The sequence below is a fragment of the Mus musculus genome, chromosome 18 (assembly GCF_000001635.26).
Source record: "Mus musculus strain C57BL/6J chromosome 18, GRCm38.p6 C57BL/6J".
Classification (NCBI taxonomy): domain Eukaryota; kingdom Metazoa; phylum Chordata; class Mammalia; order Rodentia; family Muridae; genus Mus; species Mus musculus.
This window is the reverse complement of record NC_000084.6, coordinates 53882021-53904625: the sequence shown is the minus strand read 5'-3', so window position 1 is coordinate 53904625 and position 22605 is coordinate 53882021. Positions and strand designations below refer to the sequence as shown.

Here is a 22605-nt window from a genome sequence, read left to right as displayed (position 1 = left end):
AGGGGTACTGGAAAATGCTGTCTTCTGGACATGATATGGCCACTGCCCTCATGAACTCAGGACAGCTAAGGCTGCCTGCACAAGCCCTAGCCCATCAACATTCCAGCACGGAGGAAGGGAGGGATGCAGAAAGCACTCTCCCTAGCTGATGAGCTGCTGGCAGTTGGTGGCAGCTGGAGAAGGGGAAGTGAACTGGGGGAGGGGGTGTGTATATGACAGGTTGACCATGCTCCAGTGGAGAGGCCAACACCACTACACAAGAGCATAAGCAGCACTAACTGGACTCGGTGAGCTTTGCTTTGTTGTTTTTAAATAGACATGAGGTAGAAGGGGACAGAGGGGAGGGAGAAAATGGATAACGTCAAGATACACTGTCTACATTTATAACACTGATAAAGAACAAACTAGTATTTTTAAAAACAAAACAATATTTCTAATAATTTGGGCATGTGGAACCTTAATATTAAAAATGTTATCAAAAAGTAAAAACTATTTTCTCAATTTTGACATCTCTAAGAGCTTTGTTATATTAACTGACTCTCATGACTGATTACCATAAATCCAATTTAAAACAACAGTGGTTATCTTGTCATAACCCAGACAGACGTTGTAAAGTTATAAAGTTATATTATAAAGTCAGAGACTAGACCCTGAAACCAGTAAGAATTCACTTGCATAAGCCCAGCGTCAGTCCCATGTGTCTCAGTGATGCCACAAACTGCCTGCCTATCTTCATTTCGATGAAAAGACGGGAAACAGCACACATCGAGCAGCAGGGACTTTCCACTGCAGTTCAAAAGCTTGCTTTCTTTCTTTCTTTTTTTTTTTTTTTTAATTTCCTCCCACTGCCTCTTCCTCTAGCCGTCTGACTCATACCACCCTAATAGCACAGGCCACGGACAAGGGAGACAGGGCGAGGAGAATGAGAGCACCAAGTCAATCTGGATCCGAGGGGAACTGGACCAACAACCAGAATAAGAAAATATGCCTTATAAAAATGGCTCCTAGCACCACGTAGGGGCAGATGCCTTTAATCCCAGCACTTGAGAGAAGCGGGTGGATCACTGAGTTCCAGGGCAGCCTGGTCTACAAAGTGAATTCTAGAACACTCAGTTCTAAATAGGCTCTGTCTCAGTGAATGAATGAATGGGCAAATAAATAAAAATAGTTCCAGGGTACAAATACTTCCAAAGAGATCTGATTTGTGCCTGTTGCTCTGAGCACATAAACTTGGGAATACTCCCGAGACAGTCAGCTCTTCTTGCTACTACCCACACTCACAGATTTTTAAATCCCTGAAAGTCTAGCAGCAACCAGCTTTACTGGATTTATAAAACACCCGTAGAAAAAAAACTTCAGAGGATAATTGACACCCAAGTGTGTGTTCAAATACGATCCTGAATGCTAAAGGCATGTTTACCTTGTCTAATCAGAAAGAAAAATTTTGCTTTTATCCACTTGAAAAAACCTTCCTAAATTAAAAATACTGCCCAACTACAATATTTCATTCCATGATGCTGCCAAAGTAAAGACAGAGTTTTCCTCACAGAGAAAGCACTGACACCTACACGTCTCAAGCTGCAGCTTGACGTCAGGGCCAGGGGTACAAAGCCCACTCGTGCAAACACTTTTCCTTGTGAATGAACATCCAAATTATAAATCTAAAGATGAAAAATTAATAAGCCAATAATTAAAAGAAATAATTGTAGAATAACAATCAGTATGAACTTACCAGTTTAATCGCCACATATTCATTTGTGTATAAATTTTTCCCTTGAAAAAGGAAGAAATATGTCAGATTCTGATAATACTTTTAAATTTAACTTACATAACTTTTACGATCTGTACTCTGTTTAAAATCAAAAAGTATGTAAGACATTAAATAAAGCAAAACCCTTTACTTCCACCTCTTATGACAAGAAAATTGCTAAATTTGCTATCAACTCAATAATTGCATTCAATGTTTTGCTTTGATTCCAAGTAGAAAGTAGTACTAATAAACATGTTATTCAATTATAAGAAAAATATTCTGACTTTGTTATAATACTGCATTCAACTTAGAAATCAATATTCAAGTTAAGTTGTGAATACATTTGAAGCCAGAACACCTATATAAAGTAAGAATATAAAACTCATCCATCCATTTCCTTTTAAACCATTATAGAATATTATCTTATCAGGCCACACATTTAATCTGATATATATCAGATATATAAAAACTCTGATAGTTAAATAAGAAAACTGCTCAAGCTGGGCAGTGGTGGTGCACACCTTTAATCCCAGCACATGGGAGGCAGAGCCAGGTGGATCTCTGCTTTTGAGGCCAGCCTGGTCTACAGAACTACTTCTAGGATAGCCAAGGCTACACGAGGAAACCTGTCTCAAAAAATAAATAAATAAAATAAAATAAAAACAATTCATTAACTGTTTTGAGAAAACTTACAATCAAACTAATTCCAACTATTTAGAGTTAAATATAAAAAATAAAACAAAAAAAATACTAATGATCTCAATACATAGAGACATTTCTGGGGATAAGAAAACAAGGTTTTATAGATATTTGGTTACATGAAATACTTTAAACTTCTAAAGACTGAAAATTATGTTAGATACAAAAGCATGTAAAAGACAAATCAGAACACAGGTTAACATCACTAATATGAAAAGAATTTAAAATAAACTAATTATCTTTGTGTTGGCCTTAAGCCAAGAAAATTCCAGTGGTCAGAACCTGCAGCCCCAGGAGAATACTGTGGAGAGCAAGAGCTAATAAGGACGGAAGGACAATGTGAAATATGAATCAGCATCTATCGCTATAAATAAATCAGAGAGTGTGTCTTTATAAATGCATCAAAAAGAATGAAATAAAAGTAGCACATCTTGTTTCTCAATTTCCAATAATTTTTAATTAGCAAAAAATGACTATTGTACTCGAAACAGAATTACTTTGTTTGTTTGTTTTTAAAACAAAAATGTGGCTCTGGTTACAAAATCTACTAAAAATAAACCAGGCAGTTTACCAATTTTCATGCATGGCATTTTCCTGCACAGCACCCTTTAGCCTTTCATGCAGTTCCTAACTTCAGCCTCAGATGTACCGCCATCTTTATAGATATTCATAATATTCATATCAATAGTCTAAATATTGCCCTTATTGCCTACACGTATGTAAAAGTGGGAGTCATTCACATTAATGCCGAGTAGCATAGAGCTATGAACCTGGCATATTTGAAGGATTTAACAAACCAGAAACACTAAGTGTTACAAGTCAAGTTCTATTCTGAAACTCATTAAACAAACATTCATAGTTTTCGAACTTTAGAGAATATTTTGTATTTTTAAGCAATTGATTTAGAATCTAGAAACGTTTTCATGCACGTTTTTAAACTCATCATGTATGAGACTGTAGGTGTCTTCCAGGAAATCTAAGGGAAGAGGGTTACTAACAATGAGGAACCTGACTTTAAGGGACTGGTATCTAATTTACAGCTGAGTTTAAAGACAGAAAAATATGTATTTCCTCAAAGCATTATAATCCCTTCACAACTATCTTTATATAATTTTTATTCTGAACTATGTGCAGGAAAAATTAAAAAAACAAAAGTAGTTAAATACATATCCTACAGAACCCAAACACAGCAACATTTTTGTTGGCTTTCATACTCAAATCTTTTATGTAACAGCAAAAAAAAAGAAAAGAAATAAAAAGAAGTTGAATTCTAAAAAGCATCATCTTTATTAATATTAAATGTCAGGTTGAACTGTGAGGATTACAGTCATAAACATGAACAAAGAATATATAATATAGTCTTGTCCCTGTGTAACTCTAGCCACAGTCCTATGGCTAGAGTTTAATCAACATGTGTTAAACACAAAAGTGAATGGTGTACAGTCGGTCTGTCTGTCTGATAGGAGGGAGATGGAGGGGATACCCAGATCCATTAAGGCTCCAAGTGGACTGGGGTTAGTTTGCTGATATCTTTATCTCAAGCGGATTTCTAATCCAGTTTTCTATGTATTGAACCTGAAGAGTTTTTTAACAACATTGTGGAATAGGATTTATTAGAGAAAACTATGACCTTCCAATGTAACATTATGTGTCAAGCAGGAAGGAACTAGGTAGCTGTCCATCAATATTAACTCTGCATTTAAAAAAAGTTGTCCAGCTATAAACTATATTTTCCAGGCATTTTCAGCTTAAGGTAGCCGTGTGACTAACTTCACACCAATGACCATTAAGTATGACACTTCCAACTTCCAGGAATAGAATATGTCCTTGATTCTTCTTCCTTTTATTTGGCTAACTGGAAAGGAGTAACAGCTAGTGAGATCACCCTGCAGACACCAGAGCCCACACAATGAAGATACAAACAGATCTTGAGCTTTCTCCCTCTGGTCTGTGTTATGTGGAAGAAAATGAAATTGATTAAAATTACTGTATTTGGGGATACAATTTCTAAATTCCTTACATTCATTTATTCATTCATTCATTCATTTACTTATTTACTGGGGAAGGGGGGGGGTTGGCATGGCATGGATGTGCTGTGGAGTACATGTACAGACAGAGGATAACTTGTAGAATCAGTCTCATTTGTCATCATGAGGTAGCAAGGATTAAACTTGTCATACTTAGCAACAACTGTCCTTGTGCACTAAGCCATCTCACCACCCCCACTATCTACTCTTTAGGTTTACATTTTCAAGCATTTTTTACATTTTCAAATGTTTCTGAAGAAAAAAAATCAATAAACATAAAAATGATAAATTTACTCAAACCTTTATGTCATGGAGCTATAAAGCATATGGAATTTCAACATCATAATTTTCACTCACAGGCATCCAAATAAAGAATTGTGAGGAACAAGAACAGAGGAGAAAACGAGTAAGGAAAGCTATAGAGGGGCTGGAGAGATGGCTCAGAGGCTAAGAGCACTGGCTGCTCTTCCAGAGGCCCTGAGTTCAATTCCCAGCACCCACATGGTGGCTCACGACCATCTATCATGGGGTGGGATGCTCTCTCCTGGTGCTCAGGTGTACATGCAGATAGAAGACTCATAAAGAAAAGCTATAGAAACTCCTATGGTAAACTCAATTATGTCAAAAGGCACAGCTTCTTATTTTAAATATACTAATTCATAAAGTAATATGAATTATTACCCTTGTTCTGAGTTCGAGGGTTTGTTTTGTTTTCAATGTAATGTCAATCAGGCACAGCCACAAGAAAACAGAAGTGAAACTCCGAGAAATAAAGTTTGCTATTTTCACAAGTCTGAAGGAGTTGCATAGAGTGTCTTAGAGCAGTGGCTCCCAACCTGTGAGTCATGACCACTTTGGATGTAGAGCCACCCTTTCACAGGGATCACTTAATGTTTGCATTATGATTTTTTTTATTTACAGTATGATTCAGAACAGTAACAAAATTAAGAGTTATGGAGTTGCAATGAAAATAATTTTATGGTTGGAGTCACACAACATGAAGAACTGTATTAAAAGGTCTCAGCATTAGGAAGGTTGAGAACCACTGCCATAGAGGGTTGTAAAGCATCCTGTTTGGGTTAGGAGGCAGAAGACAAGAGCGCAAGGAAAGAGGGGCATCGCAAAATAAACACATTAGGACTATTGTGGCTCCACAGTTCCACTGACCTTTGGGTAGAGGGCTAGACTCTAATAGCACTGCACAGAATATTATTCCTGGGTACATAGGAGGATAAAGACAGTGAGACATAAAGACATAAAGCTGGGTGTACTGGCTAATTTTGTGTCAACCTGACACAAGCTGGAGTTATCAGAGAGAAAGGAGCTTCAGTTGAGGAAATGCCTCCATGAGATCCAACTGTAAAGCATCTTCTCAATTAGTGATCAAGGGGGAAAGGCCCCTTGTGGGTGGGACCATCTCTGGGCTGCTAGTCTTAGTTCTATAAGAGAGCAGGCTGAGCAAGCCAGGGGAATCAAGCCAGTAAAGAACATCCCACCATGGCCTCTGCATCAGCTCCTGCTTCCTGACCTGCTTGAGCTCCAGTCCTGACTTCCTTTGGTGATGAACAGCAATGTGGAAGTGTAAGCTGAATAAACCCTTTCCTCCCCAAGTGATTCTTGGTCATGATGTTTGTGCAGGAATAGAAACCCTAACTAAGACACTGGGGACTGGATAATTCACACCCAAGGCACGGTCCTACCTAAGTCTCTAGTCATTGCTCTTTTTCTAGGAACTGGCTCTCCCGAAACAAAATGGTTTTTCAAAAACAAAGATATCCAAAGTAGACTTCAGGGTATTCCAGAGGGCCTGAGTTAAATTTCCAGGAACCAAATGGCAGCTCACAACCATGGGTAACTCCAGTCCAGAGGAGCTAACACCTTCTTCTGGCCTCCAGAGCACTGCACAGACACGATGCGAGGACATCCACACAGGCAAAACTACCACACAAAATAAAGGGGCGGGGGGGGGGGGGAGAAGCCTCTCACTAAACCTTGGTGAGATAAAAGCCAAGATAATGAACAATGAGCTCTTTTCCTGCAAGAGAGAAGACCCTAACCAGACACTGAGACTGCAGACAACCTTGGACAATTTAGAGACATCTGACTCTCATCTAACCCTCCCCTACATGGATGGCAACAACTATATTGCTAGAGCCAACCCCCCCCCAAAAAAAAATGCTTATAATAGCTTTTTTCTAAACAAAGAAACCATAGAGGACTTTGAAAAGATAGTAATAAATTGCCCTCTTAGTGGTCCATGAATAAGAAAACTTAAAATGACTAATTTAGCTCTATATGTTTATGGATATATATATATATATATATATATATATCCATGTGAAATACTTAAATATCCATAAACCAGTGACATTTGTAGTAGAGAGGATACATGTATTTGCTGTCTATGGAAACACGCCCTCCTGGAGAGGGGAACGAAGCCTGAAGCTCAGGAAGCAAACGCTCGGCTAGACCCTACAGGGCTGAAACTTCCAAACTCCCAGGCCCTCTCGCATGGTTACGTTTATGGAAGCAATAAACAGCTACTTAGGGAAGAGACTCTCCCATCCACAGGGGAATGAGGAGGACACTACCCTGACCACTCAGGTTGTCTATAAGTCGGGCAGAGATCTCCAGAAATGCAGCTCTTCCTGGTATGGTGGGATCTTCAGTAATGCAGAGCTGCCTTTGAGTAGCCTCACACCTAGACTGCTGAAATTAACTACAATAAACTCAAGCTCAATTTTGGTACAACCAATTTCGTACAAATCTTTGCAGGAAACGTCTCACGTGTTATTACAGTATATTAACTTGACTCTTCAATGTATACATATAGATTATATATTTAAATAAATATGTAAGTATCAAGCACATATATACAACACAATTAGATTCTACACATAATCATTTCATCGGATAAAATTAGAGACACTAAGCAGGCACATTGGTTTTATTTTTGTTCATTCACAAACAAAGAAAGGAATGCTCCATAACACATAGTGTAATTTTAGTATATTGTTCTGGTAAAGTTGGCCCACTAGAATTGTTCTGTGTGAACACACACACACACAGACTGTATATTATAAAAATAGTTATTTCTAAATTATGTAGAGAACTATAATAAAAATAACCAAGACCTATACATATATTGTTAATCTTTTCTATTACACTCATAAATTTGTTATTTACAATAGCCTAGAAAAATAATCCATAAACATGTTTCAGTATATGGCCAATGTTAAGAAATGGATGGATGATCTCAAAGTTTAACAAAAAGTAAATAATCTAATTTCTCTAACTCCCAAGTAAAAAACAACTTAGAAAATTCAAATTAATTCACAATCTTTCAAAAATAACCCATAAAATATGTGCCCTTTCAAATATTTTAGTCTTTACTAAATGCAAAAGAATCTGCCAACTACATCATATTTATAGCTATGTACAAAGAATGTCACTAGCTTTTATTAGTTTGCTTCTTCATTCATTCATATTTAATGTACATTAGCAACACAAAGCAAATGAAATAGAAGAGACACTACAAATTAATGTGTTTTACAAGATAATAAGATAAGATAGCTCAGTAGAAACATATGAATTGTTTTATTTTCAACAGCAAGTGAGACTCAATGAAAACTGTAAAGCCATTTTTTTTTAACCTCAAGTTCAGTCTTGGTGGTCCAATGAGGAGAGCCCTTAATGTATTTAATTACCTAAGTACTGATTCCTGTGTTAGCATGCCACGTTCCTTGTTTCTTTTCAATGGAGACAGCTGTTCTACTGCACTGGGAATAAGATTGACATCTCACATCTAAATATGTCACTGAGCTGCTCTGTGGCATCTGGCAAGTCTTCCTTTAGGTTCCTGAAGCAGACAGTAAGAGCTGCAGTAAGCCCAGCACTTCCCAAACCATAGCATGAGTAGATGCTCTGAGATGCCAGTTAAAGAAACAATCCTAGTTGAAAATGGTTACTCTCAAACAGACAGACATTCGGACACTTGGGAGTTCCTTCCAAATGAAAGCACAAATAAGAAAGTTTCAATTCCTGTATTCAATACCTGCATTTTGGGAAATAGTGATCAACTAAAGCCCCTAACTACATACTTAAAGAACTTATAACTAAAGCAAGAATACCCTTTTACAAGTGTATTCATTTTTAAACTGTTCTTCACACAATGGAATAAACAAAACAATCTTACCTAATCGTAATTCTCCAAAATTGCCACATCCGATTTTTTTCCCAACTCTAAAGTTAGGTCCAACCATTAAAACTCCAGATGAAGAAGACCCAGTTCCTCGAGTGCTGTGCCCTGACCGACCACTGGGCCGTGCCATTCTATCATCTGATTTGTCCTTGTCTTTCTTTTTATTATCCATATCAAGTTTGCGGTACTCCACTTTGAATTCTTTAATCAAGACAAGCACGATGAAATGGGGTACTGTAAGAGCAGGTGCATCACTAGGTAGCAGTACCCTATGAGCAACGCTAGCACTCAAACGTCAGCGGATAGTCAGTCAAGTGACGCCTGTTCATCCCATTCGTACAGCTTCTCAGTTGTCTTCTCAGCAAAGTATGTCTTCAAAATTATCTTCTCAGTGATGTAAGCTGCTGTTGATAGAGAGCTGTAACATTAAGAAGAGAAAATTGTCAACAAAGGTGACATACCTATTTAGGAAAGTAAATGACAAAAGCTTAAGTTATTTGTTGAGGCCAGTGAAATTAAAACACAGTAGACTCTTACATCAACCATTACTTCTTATGTCTGTACTTTAATACCAAACATTACAAAAGCAAAATTTAACTTTAAAAGAACATATTTGTGCATATTTGTGTATACATGTGTGGTACAATGTGTAGATGTTTATATGACTATGAAAATGTGGGTGCACAAATGTGCACGCATATATATATATATATATATATATACAGCTCTCTCTATATATATCATATATATCCCCCTATCCCATTCCTCCTGCCCCTTGTTTATATGAGGGTGCTCCCCCACCCACTCACCCCCAACTCACCACCCTAGCATTCCCCTATGCTGCGTCATCAAGCCACCAGAGAGATTGTATTTTAACCACAAACAAACATTTCTCTGTAATGCAAAGTGTAAGCAGGGTAAAACTATAAACTCTACTCCTCTACCAAGACCACCTCCAAAAGCTTCTGTAACCTCCCCAAACAGTACCAGCACTTGGGGATCTGGGAACCAAGAGTTCAAACATATGTGCCTATGGGGTATGTTCTTATTTAAACCACCACAGAGGTTTCTTCCTCGGTGTCTCTTAATAACCCAGTACTCACAGATTAGCTAGACTGGCAGGCCGACAAGCTCCAAGGACCCCCTTGCCAGTGCCCCTACAGAGGCACATGTCATGCCCAGCTTTTGACATGCTGGGGATCCGCACACAGGTCCTCCCGCCTGTGCAGGAGGGGCCTTGTCACCTGAGGCATCTCCATATCCACCACAAACACAAAACCTCAAAATCAGGAATTTTGTTTTAAAATAACAAAGGAGAATAATGTAAAGTATTCATAAAACAATACACACTGACTTTTCAAATGAATGTTTGCCTTTTGTCTTCATTTACTCAAATATTTATTATTCTTTATAGGAAGGAGTCACAGAACTGGTAATATAAGAACACAACATCCCTATGTCTCAAGGAAAAAAATGTTTTATGTTACACTCATACTGTCTTTAAAAATAGTGAATTCACAAAGCTAAGAAATGTTGGAGAAGATAGGTATTAAAGTTTCTTTTAGAGATAGGGTCTTATTATGTATCATAGCCTAGTCTCAAACTTGGAATCTTCCTGACTCAGACTCCCAAATTGTGAGATTACAGTTATGTACCACCATGCCACATGAATATACATGTGTTGAATATATTGTAATATACAGATGAAAACTAAAAGCACTAAAAAGAAAGTAGACTTTGAAAAGAGTAAATGACACACTTCCTTTAGAAATCTCAGCTATTGAATATGTGTGTTCTGGGGCTAGTCTGTCAGCTGTTACTACATGAACACCTACTTTCATCTAAACAGCCCACTCTTCTCAGCAACAGTTTCAAGCTAGGTTGTGGTGACACGTGTGTCAATGCCCTGACTGGGCTACACACAGAAACATGGACGATCGGAACACCTCAAAATGTGCCTTTTGTAAAGGTCTGTAGAGCCAACATAATGCCAAGTGGCAGGTCAGTGACTTTGTTTTCTAGACAAACTGGCCCTAGGGCTGGTATGAAAATGCACAATTTACAATAAACAATCTCAAGCCACAAAAACAAAATTAAATAAACAGCACCTAATTTCAAGGCTTACTAGAAAGCTACAGTAATCAAGACAATAAGGAACTACTACAGAACAGGTAAATGAAACAGCAGAGTCTAAAACAGGACCACACCAATGGACCGCTGATTCTCTACTAAGACACCAAGTGAATTCAACAGTGATGTGGGTAACAACTGTACACCAATGTGAGAAAGAGAGTGAACCCTACTTCAACCCATGAAAGAATGATATGTAATAAACCATAAGTCTAAACACAAATATTAGAATCATAAAAAAAAAATTTAAAAAGGTTCGTAAGCTTAAAAAAAAACTTAAAAATTAGAACTGAACAGAAACACCAAGTATTAAGGGAAATTATTTCACATACTTATGAATATACATTAATATACTACAATTAAAAATACTTACCATGGGAATACAAATTAAAACCATAAAAGTATCATTTCATCTCATAAATAAAGCAAAACTTAAAAGATTAGAAGTCTACCCATAGTAATGCTAACAGAAATTACCAACAAGTAGACTTGTCATTAATTGCTGGTGTACATATAAAATAGTATGACAATGGAACCAAACTTGACATTTTCTTATGAAGTAAAATGTGTATTTATTCTGACCTATCAATAAAACAATATATTTAGAAAGATTTGTCACCCATTTTCATTGTAGCCTTATTTATAATAACCAAATCTGGATACAATCAAAGTATTCTCAGCAGAAGGATAAACAAATTGGTATATAACAGGATACTATGTGACTCCGGAGTAGGTGGAAACACATCAGGCACAACTGAGTTCTGGTTATTGAAATCCTAGAAGCAGCAGAACTAAGCCATGGAAACCGACATCAGAGCAGCGCTTTGCTGAGACAGAAAGTGGTTCGCTGGACAACAGTGCAGAGAAGTCTGGTGGACGCCTGGGTCCTGTACTTTATTACCAGGAGTTTCCGGCAGCTAGCTATATATTTGCCAATGCATAAATTTACAATAAACAATTGTAATAAACAAACAAAAAACCTGTACATTGTGTTATAGTGTACCTTGTACCTCAGAATGCAACTTTTAAAATAATAGCCACGCTGACAGGCTAGCTGAGAGGATAAAGGCACTGTGCTCCAAGCTCCCACAAACTATCCTCTGACCTCTACACATGCACAAACGCACATGTGTGTACATAAGAATATATATAATTTTTAAAAAAACATTAAGGGCTGGAGAGACGGCTCAGTGGTTAAGAGCACTGACTGTTCTTCAAAGGTCCTGAGTTCAAATCTCAGAAACAATATGGTGGCTCACAACCATCTGTACAGCTACAGTGTAGTATACTCATATACATAAATAAAATCTTTAAAATAAAAAACATTAAAAACAATGATCACCCTCGTAATAATTTAGTATATCTCAAAGTATTACATATCCTCCATATTTTTGCAAAAAGCTTACTTTAAAGTGCAGCTGTTTTAAATAATTAATGAACATAGCAATATTTTTAAACATTTAAAAACTTCCTCCTCTGCTTTTTTCTATTTTCTTTTGGTAAATTTTTGTATTTTCAATATGTAGCTTTTCACTTACTTGAAATTTGTGGACTAACCAAAACCATATTCTAAATGTAAGGATCCACAAATGAGGTAAGAATGTTCCACAGCTGTTCATACACTTCTCACTCCTCAGCATCTGCCCTTCCCAGAGGCGACAACCACTCTGGTTCCTGAGTGTGCTTCTTTTTGGTAAAGCCTGTGGATGCATATTTGTGTACAGAAATACCTGGAGACTGGTCTGTCTGTGTAACAGGTACATAGGAAGTCTTCCAAGAGCACACATTTCCACATCAGAAACAGAAAGTCAAAGTGTATCGGTCAGTTTAAGAGGGTCTCCCTGCCTTCCATCCCAGAAGAAGCCTAGAATGAAGATGGAGCAGGATGGAGGACCCAGAACAAGGCCCATGCCTGAAACTGGGAATCAGTAGTCAAGTAGGAAGCAGTGACTTAGCTGAAAATAGAGCCTAGAAAATGAGCAGGCTTTTTTAACAGCTGAAAATGAGTCCATTCTTAACACTGGACTTTGTGATAGATAAAAAGGAAGCAATGGAAACTGACTAGCAGATCATTCATGGCAGGCAAGGGAGACAAGTCAAGTGCATATGACAACAACGATCACTAAGAAACTAAGGCACGTCCTATTTTACCTCATTCAGTTCAGAACATTCAAGAAACTATTCATAAACTTGTAATATAGAATTCTTACTTTTAAAACTGTTTTTTTAGAAGATAAAATAGTTTAAAACTAAGATTCTCAGGTATAGAACAGGAAAGACAGCTCAGTGAATAAAAGCACGTGTCCACAGCTTTATATCCTGAGGTTTGGATCCCACAGAACCGATGTAAAGGCAGACCCTGTGCTGTCTGTTAGCCTGGCACAGAGCCTTACAGACAAGAGGGAGGCCCAGGCAGGCAGCTCCAGAAGCTCCAGAACTAGCCTCGCTTACGCCAAGGTAAGGAGACCCTGTCTTGAACAAAGTGGAATGGCAAGGGGTCTGCACAGGAAGGTGAACCTCTACAGACACCGCAGCCACACGCTGAAAACATCATACACACACACACACACACACACACACACACACACACACACAATCTCCAGTACAACCCTGGAGATCTGCATGAGATGGCACAGGCCTGTAATCCTAACACTCAGGAGACTAGGAAAGATTGCAACGTTCTAGGCCAGACCTATACAGTGGCAGAACGTCTCTCTGAGCGCACCCATGAAACTTACGGGCTTCCTTTGTATCTATCACAAAGTCCAGTGTTCAGAATGGACTCATTTTCAGCTGTTAGAAAAGCCTGCTCATTTTCTAGGCTCTATTTTCAGCTAAGTCACTGCTTCCTACTTGACTACTGATGCCCATTTTCAGGCATGGGCCTTGTTCTGGGTCCTCCATCCTGCTCCATCTTCCCTGTTCTAGGCTTCTTCTGGGATTTGATAACACGGTTTCTTCTGTGTAACTTTTTATGATCTCTGAACTTTCAACATCATGCTCAGAGATAGGTCGGTTATGATAGATAGATTTATAGATAGATAGATAGATAGATAGATAGATAGATAGATAGATGAAGCTTTTATAATACTTCTAGTTGATAAGTTTTATTTGTATACAGAACTCTTTAAGAGCTTTATAAGAAAAACCTAAATATATACCCTAATCCTCTCTTTCACAAATATAAACTGACCATCAAGGATCACCAGATATCTAAGGAAATCTAACATGAAAAAATGCTCTCCCTACCAAAGGAGGCGGGCAAACTCCTGGTTAGTAAGTTATTTATCAACAAAAAAGAACTTTAAAATCAACAAAATTAAAAACAATTTTCTCCTTTGGAGCCTCTAGAAGATATAGTAATACATAGAGAATCAAAGTGATACTAGCATAAATAAAATTTCAAAAAACAAAGGAGGGAACATTCCTACTATTTAAAGCAAACCTACAGTTTTTTTTCAAAAGAATAAAAAGCAAATACAAAAGCAACAGTAACAAAGTCCAATGTCTCCAGCCTCCAGCTAACAATGGCTACAAATAGGAAGGGCAGAGAGAACAAAGAAAAAGAAATAAACACTGGATGGGATGTCTCACAACTATAACTTCAGTACTCAGGAAACTGAGACATAGGAGTTACCCTTGAGTTTAACCTGAGTTTAAGCCCAGACTGTTCTCAGCCTTCCTAATGCTATGACCCTTTACTACAGTCCCTTATGGTGTGGTGACCCCCAAACATAAAATTATTTTCATTGATACTTTAGAACTGTACTTTTGCTACTATTATGGATTTTAGTGTAAATACTTTTTGTTTTTTGTTTGTTTGTTTGGTTGGTTGGTTTTTTTTTTTTTTTTTTTTTTTTTTTTTTTGTATTTTTGAGACAGGGTTTCTCTGTGTATCCCTGGCTGTCCTGGAACTCGCTCTGTAGACCAGGCTGGCCTCGAACTCAGAAATCCGCCTGCCTCTGCCTCCCAAGTGCTGGGATTAAAGGCGTGCGCCACCACGCCCGGCGTAAATACTTTTTGGATAGAAGTTTACCAAAAGAAAAGAGGTCAAGACCCATAGGTTGAGAAACAATCCAGATTACAAACTGCGAGAAACAAAAGGGAGAGAGAGAGAGAGAGAGAGAGAGAGAGAGAGACGGGGGAAGGAAGGAAGAAAAGAAAAGAAAAGAAAAGAAAAGAAAAGAAAAGAAAAGAAAAGAAAAGAAAAGAAAAGAAAAGAAAGAGAAAAGAAAAAAGGAAAAGGAAGGAAGAAAGAAAGGAAGAGAGAGAGAAAAAGAAAGGAGGAAGGGGAAGGAGAAGAACAACAAAGGGAGGGAGGGAAGAAAGCTGCAGGGAAAGAGGGCAGAGAGGGAAATGAGGAGGAAGGGGGCAGGGGAGGGGAGGGGAGGGGAGAGGAAGGGAGGGGAGGGGAGGGAAGCATCAAAGAAATGCTTACTAGGGGAAAGAAAGGTAAACCTAGTAAACTACATAGGTACAAAGTTAATCTTAAAGAACACAAGCCAAGGTCACGGACTTTCAACCTTCAGAATTAATTTCACAATAAAATAAAATAAAATAAAATAAAATAAAATAATGTATGGACCCTAACAGTGTTAAAGTTATGACAAAATTACTAGAAGTTTGGTTATTAATAAGACACAAATAAAAGAAAGCACAGGAGCCGGGCAGTGGTGGCGCACGCCTTTCATCCCAGCACTTGGAAGGCAAAGGCAGGCGGATCTCTGAGTTCGAGGCCAGCCTGGTCTACAGAGTGAGTTCCAGGACAGCCAGGGCTACACAGAGAAACCCTGTCTGGAAAAAACAAAAACAAAGAAAAAAGGGGCGGAAAAGGCATATGGATAAGAATTAGAATTTCTGTTTCTTGCATAGTCTTAAGTGAAAGGGTAAGGTAAAAGTTTACCAGGAGAAGAAACAGCGATAAAGTTACTATTTAAAGTATCAGGGAAAGAAATCGATGAGGATGAAGTAAAGTCTACAGAGTAGTAGGAAGCCAGAATAGACTACTGAAACCTCATACTCTTAGTGGATAATTCAAAGACAGCATAAGATCTGAGAGTGGAAAGAGCTGAAGACTTCTTAATCTGAAATGCACAACCCCTCCTTCCAGCATTTTTCTGACAAAAGAATCCATGGCTTTCAAAAGCTGATGTGATCTTTAACAAGTAAAGAAGAACTAACGGGTATACTTTCAATGGGAAAGTAGGTCTTTCACACAGTCCTTGCTGAGCACAAGCCAAGGCCCTGTGGCCAGACTTAGCACCTGAAAATAAATAAATAAACCTCGAAACAATCTATGCTGAACACTAAGTAACATCTGTGGTTTAAAAATCTACCTATGTTTTTAAAAGGTCTAGAACATCTCAACAGACACACAATAAAGGTCCTAAAAATATTTAAGAAAATGACAAAGAATGTTACATACTATTCAGTCCAGCACCCACACAAAATGAATTTATTTCTGTACTTTCTAGTAGTCAAACAAAAAGCACAAATATGACGAGATGTGATTCAGTGTGTCTAATTACATTCCAGTTGCTTAAAAAGAAACCAGCTAAGAAAAGAACTGTGGTACTGTAGCACTGTGCATGCAGATGCAATCAAGGGTGAGCAATATGTTCAGAGGAACAGTCACGTCAAAGGACACAAGAAAGACAAGTAACGAGGAGATCTGAAAGAGTAGGCATGGTAACTACTAGGGGAATCACAGAGATATACCTTCACAATTTTTCATAGCACAGAATATTTATAATGCTTGAGGATGTTGCAATTTTTATAGCTTTCTCCTTAACTAATTTTAATCATCCTACTAAGTAGAAATAATAAACATAGACATCTATAAGTATATAAGAGGCTAAAAGATATATGTTAAAAGACAGGGAATAGGCCAAGAGGATGCTTTTTAAAATTGTCTCTGAGGAGGAGCAAATATGAATAATCAATTGCCTTATTCTCATAAACATCTTCAATTCTGATACAGTGATTGGCAAGGTCTGACTAGACAGACAGGGACTAGTATACTCTAATCTGACAATCATTGATAAATCTTCAAAACAATCATCATGGTTTAATAATTTAAGACCTTCCACGAGGGCTGATCTCTTTAGGAACACACTAGATAAAACAGAGACGTCTGAGCACGTTGTCCATGCAGTTGTGTTCTGCTTCATATGCCAACCACAACACCAATCAACTTTAGATTTTAAAAATAATTTATTATTATACTAAACTCTCAAAATACTGTTGTAGTGAGAAAAGGAATTATTTCACACATCTCTACAAATACAATTCTTTATAAGTACAAAATTATAGCATATAAAGTTAATATCAAATTGTATGTATATTCAAATCTTATTTGTGACACAAGTATTTCCCAACAGGTTTGTTACAGGAAATAAAAATATATTTGCTTATTATTTGTTTTATTACAACAGTAGGTTTTGTGTGTGAACATGTGTGAACGTGCGTGTGTGTATGTGTGTGTTTATGTTTGTATGACTATAACAATAATAAATAAGAGCCCTTGAATTTGAAAGGGAATAAAGAGGACATGTAAGAGAAGAGTGGAACTGATACAAAGTATTCATGTATGAAATTCTCAAAAAAATAGAAAATTAAAACTATGTATTTTCTACAAAAAGGCTCATTTGCGGTATTAAATGTTTTATTCAACCTCTACCAAAAAAATGTATTAGAATGTGTCTTCAAGCCTGTCTGAAATTGAAATGAGTGGAGACATTTGCGATGTGATGGCTAGCCACTACATCACATGCTTTTGTTAGCACCAAGTGTCCCAGTTACTGGTTGCTGGCATTACTCCAACAACAGTTGTCTAAGGAAAAACAAGCACTTATTTTTAAAGCTAAATCATTAACCATAATGTCAAAAATATGGACATCAATTTCTTTAATTACATACCACAAAAAAAAACATTTTGTCTCAAAAGATTTAGAACCCATCATCTAAAATTACTTAATATTTCTGAAACTTGATTTCAATGATGTCCCTGTTCGGTCTGTGAAGAAACCCCAGGAACTTCTACCCTTCCAAACTTATCACCTCAAAGAAGGGAAAACAAACAAAACAAACGAAACAAACAAAAGGAGAAGGAGGGAAGAGGGGAGGGGGAGGAGGGCAGGAAGAAGAGGAAGAAGAGGAGGAGAGACGGAAGGAAGAAATATAAAAGAAAAAGAGATTACTAACTAATTTTTATATTCTCTAAACTGGATCAGGCCCCTCTAGTCCCTCATGAAACTAACTTAATGGTTCCTGTTAAACAGCAGCTATGTAAGATAACACTGTCCAACAGAGAAGACAGCCGAGTCCACATATGAAATAGGGGAAAAAAATCATACTGTTCTTTGTTGTTTGTTTGTTTGTTTTGTTTTGTCTACATAGGCCTGACTATCCAGGAACTCACTGTGTAGACCATGCTAGCCTCAAACTTACCTACTAGTCTCTTCATCCCAAAATCTGGGATTAAAGGCTTGTGCCACCATGCCTGGTCAAAAAAATAAAATAAATAAATAAACTGCTTAATGAGACCTTCAGTTCCATAAATGAATGGTGTGTGTGTATGTGTGTGTGTGTGTGTGTGTGTGTGTGTGTGTGTGTGTAAAATACTGATTCTAAGAATAAAATATATTTTTATAGGTTATGGTCAAAATATTTCTAGAGTTAAAGCTACTACATAATAACAGGAATACCAAATCATAGTATATTATAATCAGGTACAATTAAGGCAATTTTTAAATGAGAAACTTTATTAAATTCATGAACAGAAGAAAATTTCTAATTAAATGAATTTTCTAGTCAACCAGGTCTGACGATTCTTAAGTAAATAGATGCCATGATGCATATGGTTCAAATATATCCCCAAAGGATCACATGTTGAAAATTGGGTGCCCAGTGTGATATTAAAAAAAAAATCTGATTTTTAAGAAGTCCTAGAAGAAAATCATTAGGCCACTGGGAAGAACCCTTGAAGTGATTTAGTTCTCAAAATTATAGAAGAGTTTCTCCTGCCCTCTGGTTTCCTGTCTCACCACGTGACTTCTCCATCTACAACCATAAGGACACTCAAAATGAATTTCTTGCCAGAACCAAGCCAATGTCATCAGCATGCCCTTGAATCTCTAGAACTATGACCTAATCAACTTCTTTTATTGGGGGTAGGAATAAAGTATAAATGTGTACACAAAGTGTTGGGATGAGCATATTTATGCATCTGTTGTGTGTGGGAGGCAGAGGTTGCCGCCGTCTTCCTCAATTGATTTCCACCTTATCTTTTTGAGATAGGTTCTCTCTTTGAAACTAGTGTGACTGACTAGACCAGCTGGCCAGCAAGTTCCAGAAATGCAGCAGCCTCTGCTGTTCCAGGACTAGTTAGGGATGCATGCAACAAGCACAGTCGGCTCTTTTCCAAGGATTTGAGGACTATGAACTCATGTTCTTATGGTTGCACAGCGGGCACTTTGCCAATTTTGCCGTTTAATTAGCACCGACTTTTCTCTATAAAAGCACCCAACTTTGGGTTTTCAGAACACTAAGAGGAAACAGAACAATAGACTAGGATGTGTGTGTGTCACAGTGTCATGGATGAATTTGTTTTTTATATTTATTCACATGGATGTTTATATGTGTATGTCGCATATGTGCATATGTCTGCAGAAGCCTGAAGAGGGTGTTAGATTTCCTGGAACTGGAGTTACAGGCAGCTTGTGAACTGCCTAACATAGGTCCTGGGAAGCAAATGTGGGTTCTCTGAAAAAGCAACAAGTGCTCCTAACTCAATGACTGAGCCATCTCTCCATAAAGGAATATGTGAATACGAATACTCCTTATTAACACACCTTACTGAAGTCCACATTTCTGAACAGTTAAAAGAACTGTAAAATATCCAGTCTCCTAATCATTTATTATATGTACATACAGAAAACTGCAGGTCAGACTCATACCTAAGAATGACCTTTCTAGGCCAGCCAATGAGCTAGAAGCTGTCAGAATCACTGGCTGATTATAGTTTGGAAATGGAGCAAGAATATTTTGTCACTCCATCAGTTAATTCTCCAGTTCTAGAACTGACATGGCAAACACTCGAATAAACCTCTTCAACCACAGAACCCTCTGAATTACAACTAGGCTGGCAAGGTATGTCCAGGGATGCAACAGCAGCAACAATGTTATGGGAGTAACCAGTTGCTTTCTGATTAGTCTTAAGGCCTGCTCCAGAAGAGAGAACGCATGCCTGGTACCATAAATCTGGCTATGAACCCCTGGCTGCAGTGCTCACAGGCTCCTGTGGTGAATTTATTGCTATTATCCTGCTAACAGACACATATCAAACTGGCTCCTGAATTCATCTTTCTGCCCATATGTCAAACCTCAGAGAGGTTTCTTTGTGCAGTCGACACAAAGCTCACAACTGATCCCAGTATAAAGAATAAGTGTCAGTAGAGTATTGAGCCACAAATGAGAAATGTGTCTCACACTCCTGCTCAAGCCCCAGAGGCATCGGGACCATCAAGGAAGAAAGACTGGGGAGCGTGATTGTAAGCAGAGGTTGAGGAGGTTAGAGTGAAAGTGTCTTTGGAACATGACTGAGACCACTGCACTATGCACTTACAGCAGCTGTGGTTGTCTGAGTGACACCGTAAGATCAAGGCAGTCAGCATATTAGCATAACTCCACTTCTAAGGAGGAGCTACTATGCTGCTAGGGTAAGGAGAGTGTGTTTTCTTAAGGGTGTGGCAGCTGGTAGGTGGACCACACTCCAGCAGATAGCCGCAACCCATAAAAATATATATGGGCAGCACAAATTGAGGTTTTTGGACATGAAAAGGGTTGGGGTGAATACGCTCTATACTTGCACGGCCCACCTTCTAGTCATTAAAAACTATAAAGTCAAAAACATCTGATCATGATAGTTACATTTTATCAAGTCAGTACAATACAGAATAATAGAACTCTAAACCACCTCTCCAAGGAAAAATACACTTAGGGTCCTGCCCAGACTTTTTTTTGTCACAAAAGCTTAATCAACCAATCAATATGCAGGCTTATTTTAAAACACTTCACAGTATTATACATGAACCTCAACTAAACTCACCTAGATGTACTTTCTCCACAACCCCAGTTCTCGTATCCCTAGGAGCATCACTGAGCACGTTAGCAGTAGGTCTGGGTCATTTTAAACAAAATCATGAAAGGAAAAAGGAAAGGCAATAGACTGAGTCACTTTATGGAATCTCACCTGGGAACACACACTCACTAAAGCTAACTTTTCTCTATTGTTTTGTATGCTCCTGTCTCTGGCTCTCTGGAACAGCACAGGAGTATTAATTTTGAGGTTACAAATAAATGTTAGCAAAAGCAGGAAATTTTGCAAATATTTAATCCACAAATAGTAAAACTCCCCTCTAATTGATGACAATTTTCTCACTGAGAGTACTACAGCTCATGCTAGGCAGATGGGTCAGGCACACAAACAGGGAGGATTGAGTTCATACCTCCAGCACACAAATAAAAAGCTAAACACTGCAGCAGGCATCTGTAACCCCAGACTAAGGCAGGAGGATTTTAGATTGGAGACCAGCCTGGGCAACACAGTGAGAGAAATGTTGGCTTTAAACAAAGAAAACAATGTATTCCAGGGCTGGAGAGGGCTCGGGGGTAAAGTGCTTGCTATGCCAAATGTAAGCCCCATTACTCTCTGACCTCTCACCAGGAATTATCCATGCACCTGTAACCCCAGCACTAGGGAGGAAGAGACAGGAAGATCCCCCAGGGCTTGCTGGTCGTCTGTGCTAGCCAAATCCTGAGCCCCAGGTTCAATGAGAGGTACTATCTCAAAAAAAAACAAAGAGTGAGAGCAATTAACAAAGACATCAATCTCTGGTGTGCAAGCACCACACACACACTCACACACACACACACACACACACACTCACAATTTCATCTATAAATGAATAAGGAATGGGAACTAAGCATCAGCAATATGTAACTCCTGGCGATTATAATGATACCAAACAAGGCTGAGGAATGATCGGTAATATCATAAGAATGTTCAAATCTTTCCAATGGAAGCAAAACATCTGAAACTGAGTCCAACTGAACCTCTGCATTTCGCTGCCAATGCTAAGGCAGCATAGGGAACAGTGCTCTCTGCTTTCATTTAGTATTGAGATGCTACAATCTGTTAGTCTGACGTCCTCAAAGGCACAAGTCTTGCTATCCAGTATTTCTTCCGATTAAAAACTATTTAAAAGATCAATGAAAATATCATTAAAATTTGGTGATATTGATTTATAAGGCAGTTTCTTTCTGAATAAAGGGACAGTATGCTGATCTTAAAGTTGTAAGGACATTTAGAGTTCCAAGACACACCACAAGAAGTGAAATAGGACCTCACAGATCAAAGGTCATTTACACCATAATTTTGACTCTCCAAAATACTACAATCCAAAAGGAAAAAGAAGGAAAAAAAACTTCAGCTGGGTCTAGAATCTGGGCCTATAAATCCCTGCAATGTGAGAAGGTAAGTAAGAAAGTTACCAGTTCAAGAATACCTGGTTAGCTTAGTGAGCATTAGGGTGCCTCAAAATACAAGCAAAGAGAGGGCAAGGAATAAGCACTTGCTTACATGTGGCTGTGCATCTTTGGATGAATGGGTTGTTTCATCTGTTTATTTGAAAGATTTGCCTTTTTTAAATTATGTGTGTGCGCACATACACACACAGCTACACTCACATGGGTGAGTGGGTCCTATCACTCTCTGTATCATTCCCTTAAGGCAAGGT

At 38.1% G+C, this 22605-nt stretch overlaps 1 protein-coding gene across 9 annotated transcripts in view; it reads right to left on the bottom strand.

Moving 5' to 3' along the window:
- Csnk1g3 (casein kinase 1, gamma 3) overlaps positions 1-22605 on the bottom strand; it is a 93603-nt gene that overhangs the window by 51059 nt on the left and 19939 nt on the right. For all 9 annotated transcript variants that reach the window (XM_006526230.2, XM_006526233.2, XM_006526232.2 and 6 more), the window contains exons 2-3: positions 8672-9095; positions 1733-1773 (exon numbers count right to left, since the gene is read on the bottom strand). In XM_006526230.2, coding sequence (XP_006526293.1) covers positions 1733-1773; positions 8672-8849 — 219 coding nt within the window. In that variant the 5' untranslated portion in view covers positions 8850-9095. The remainder of the gene's footprint in view (positions 1-1732; positions 1774-8671; positions 9096-22605) is intronic.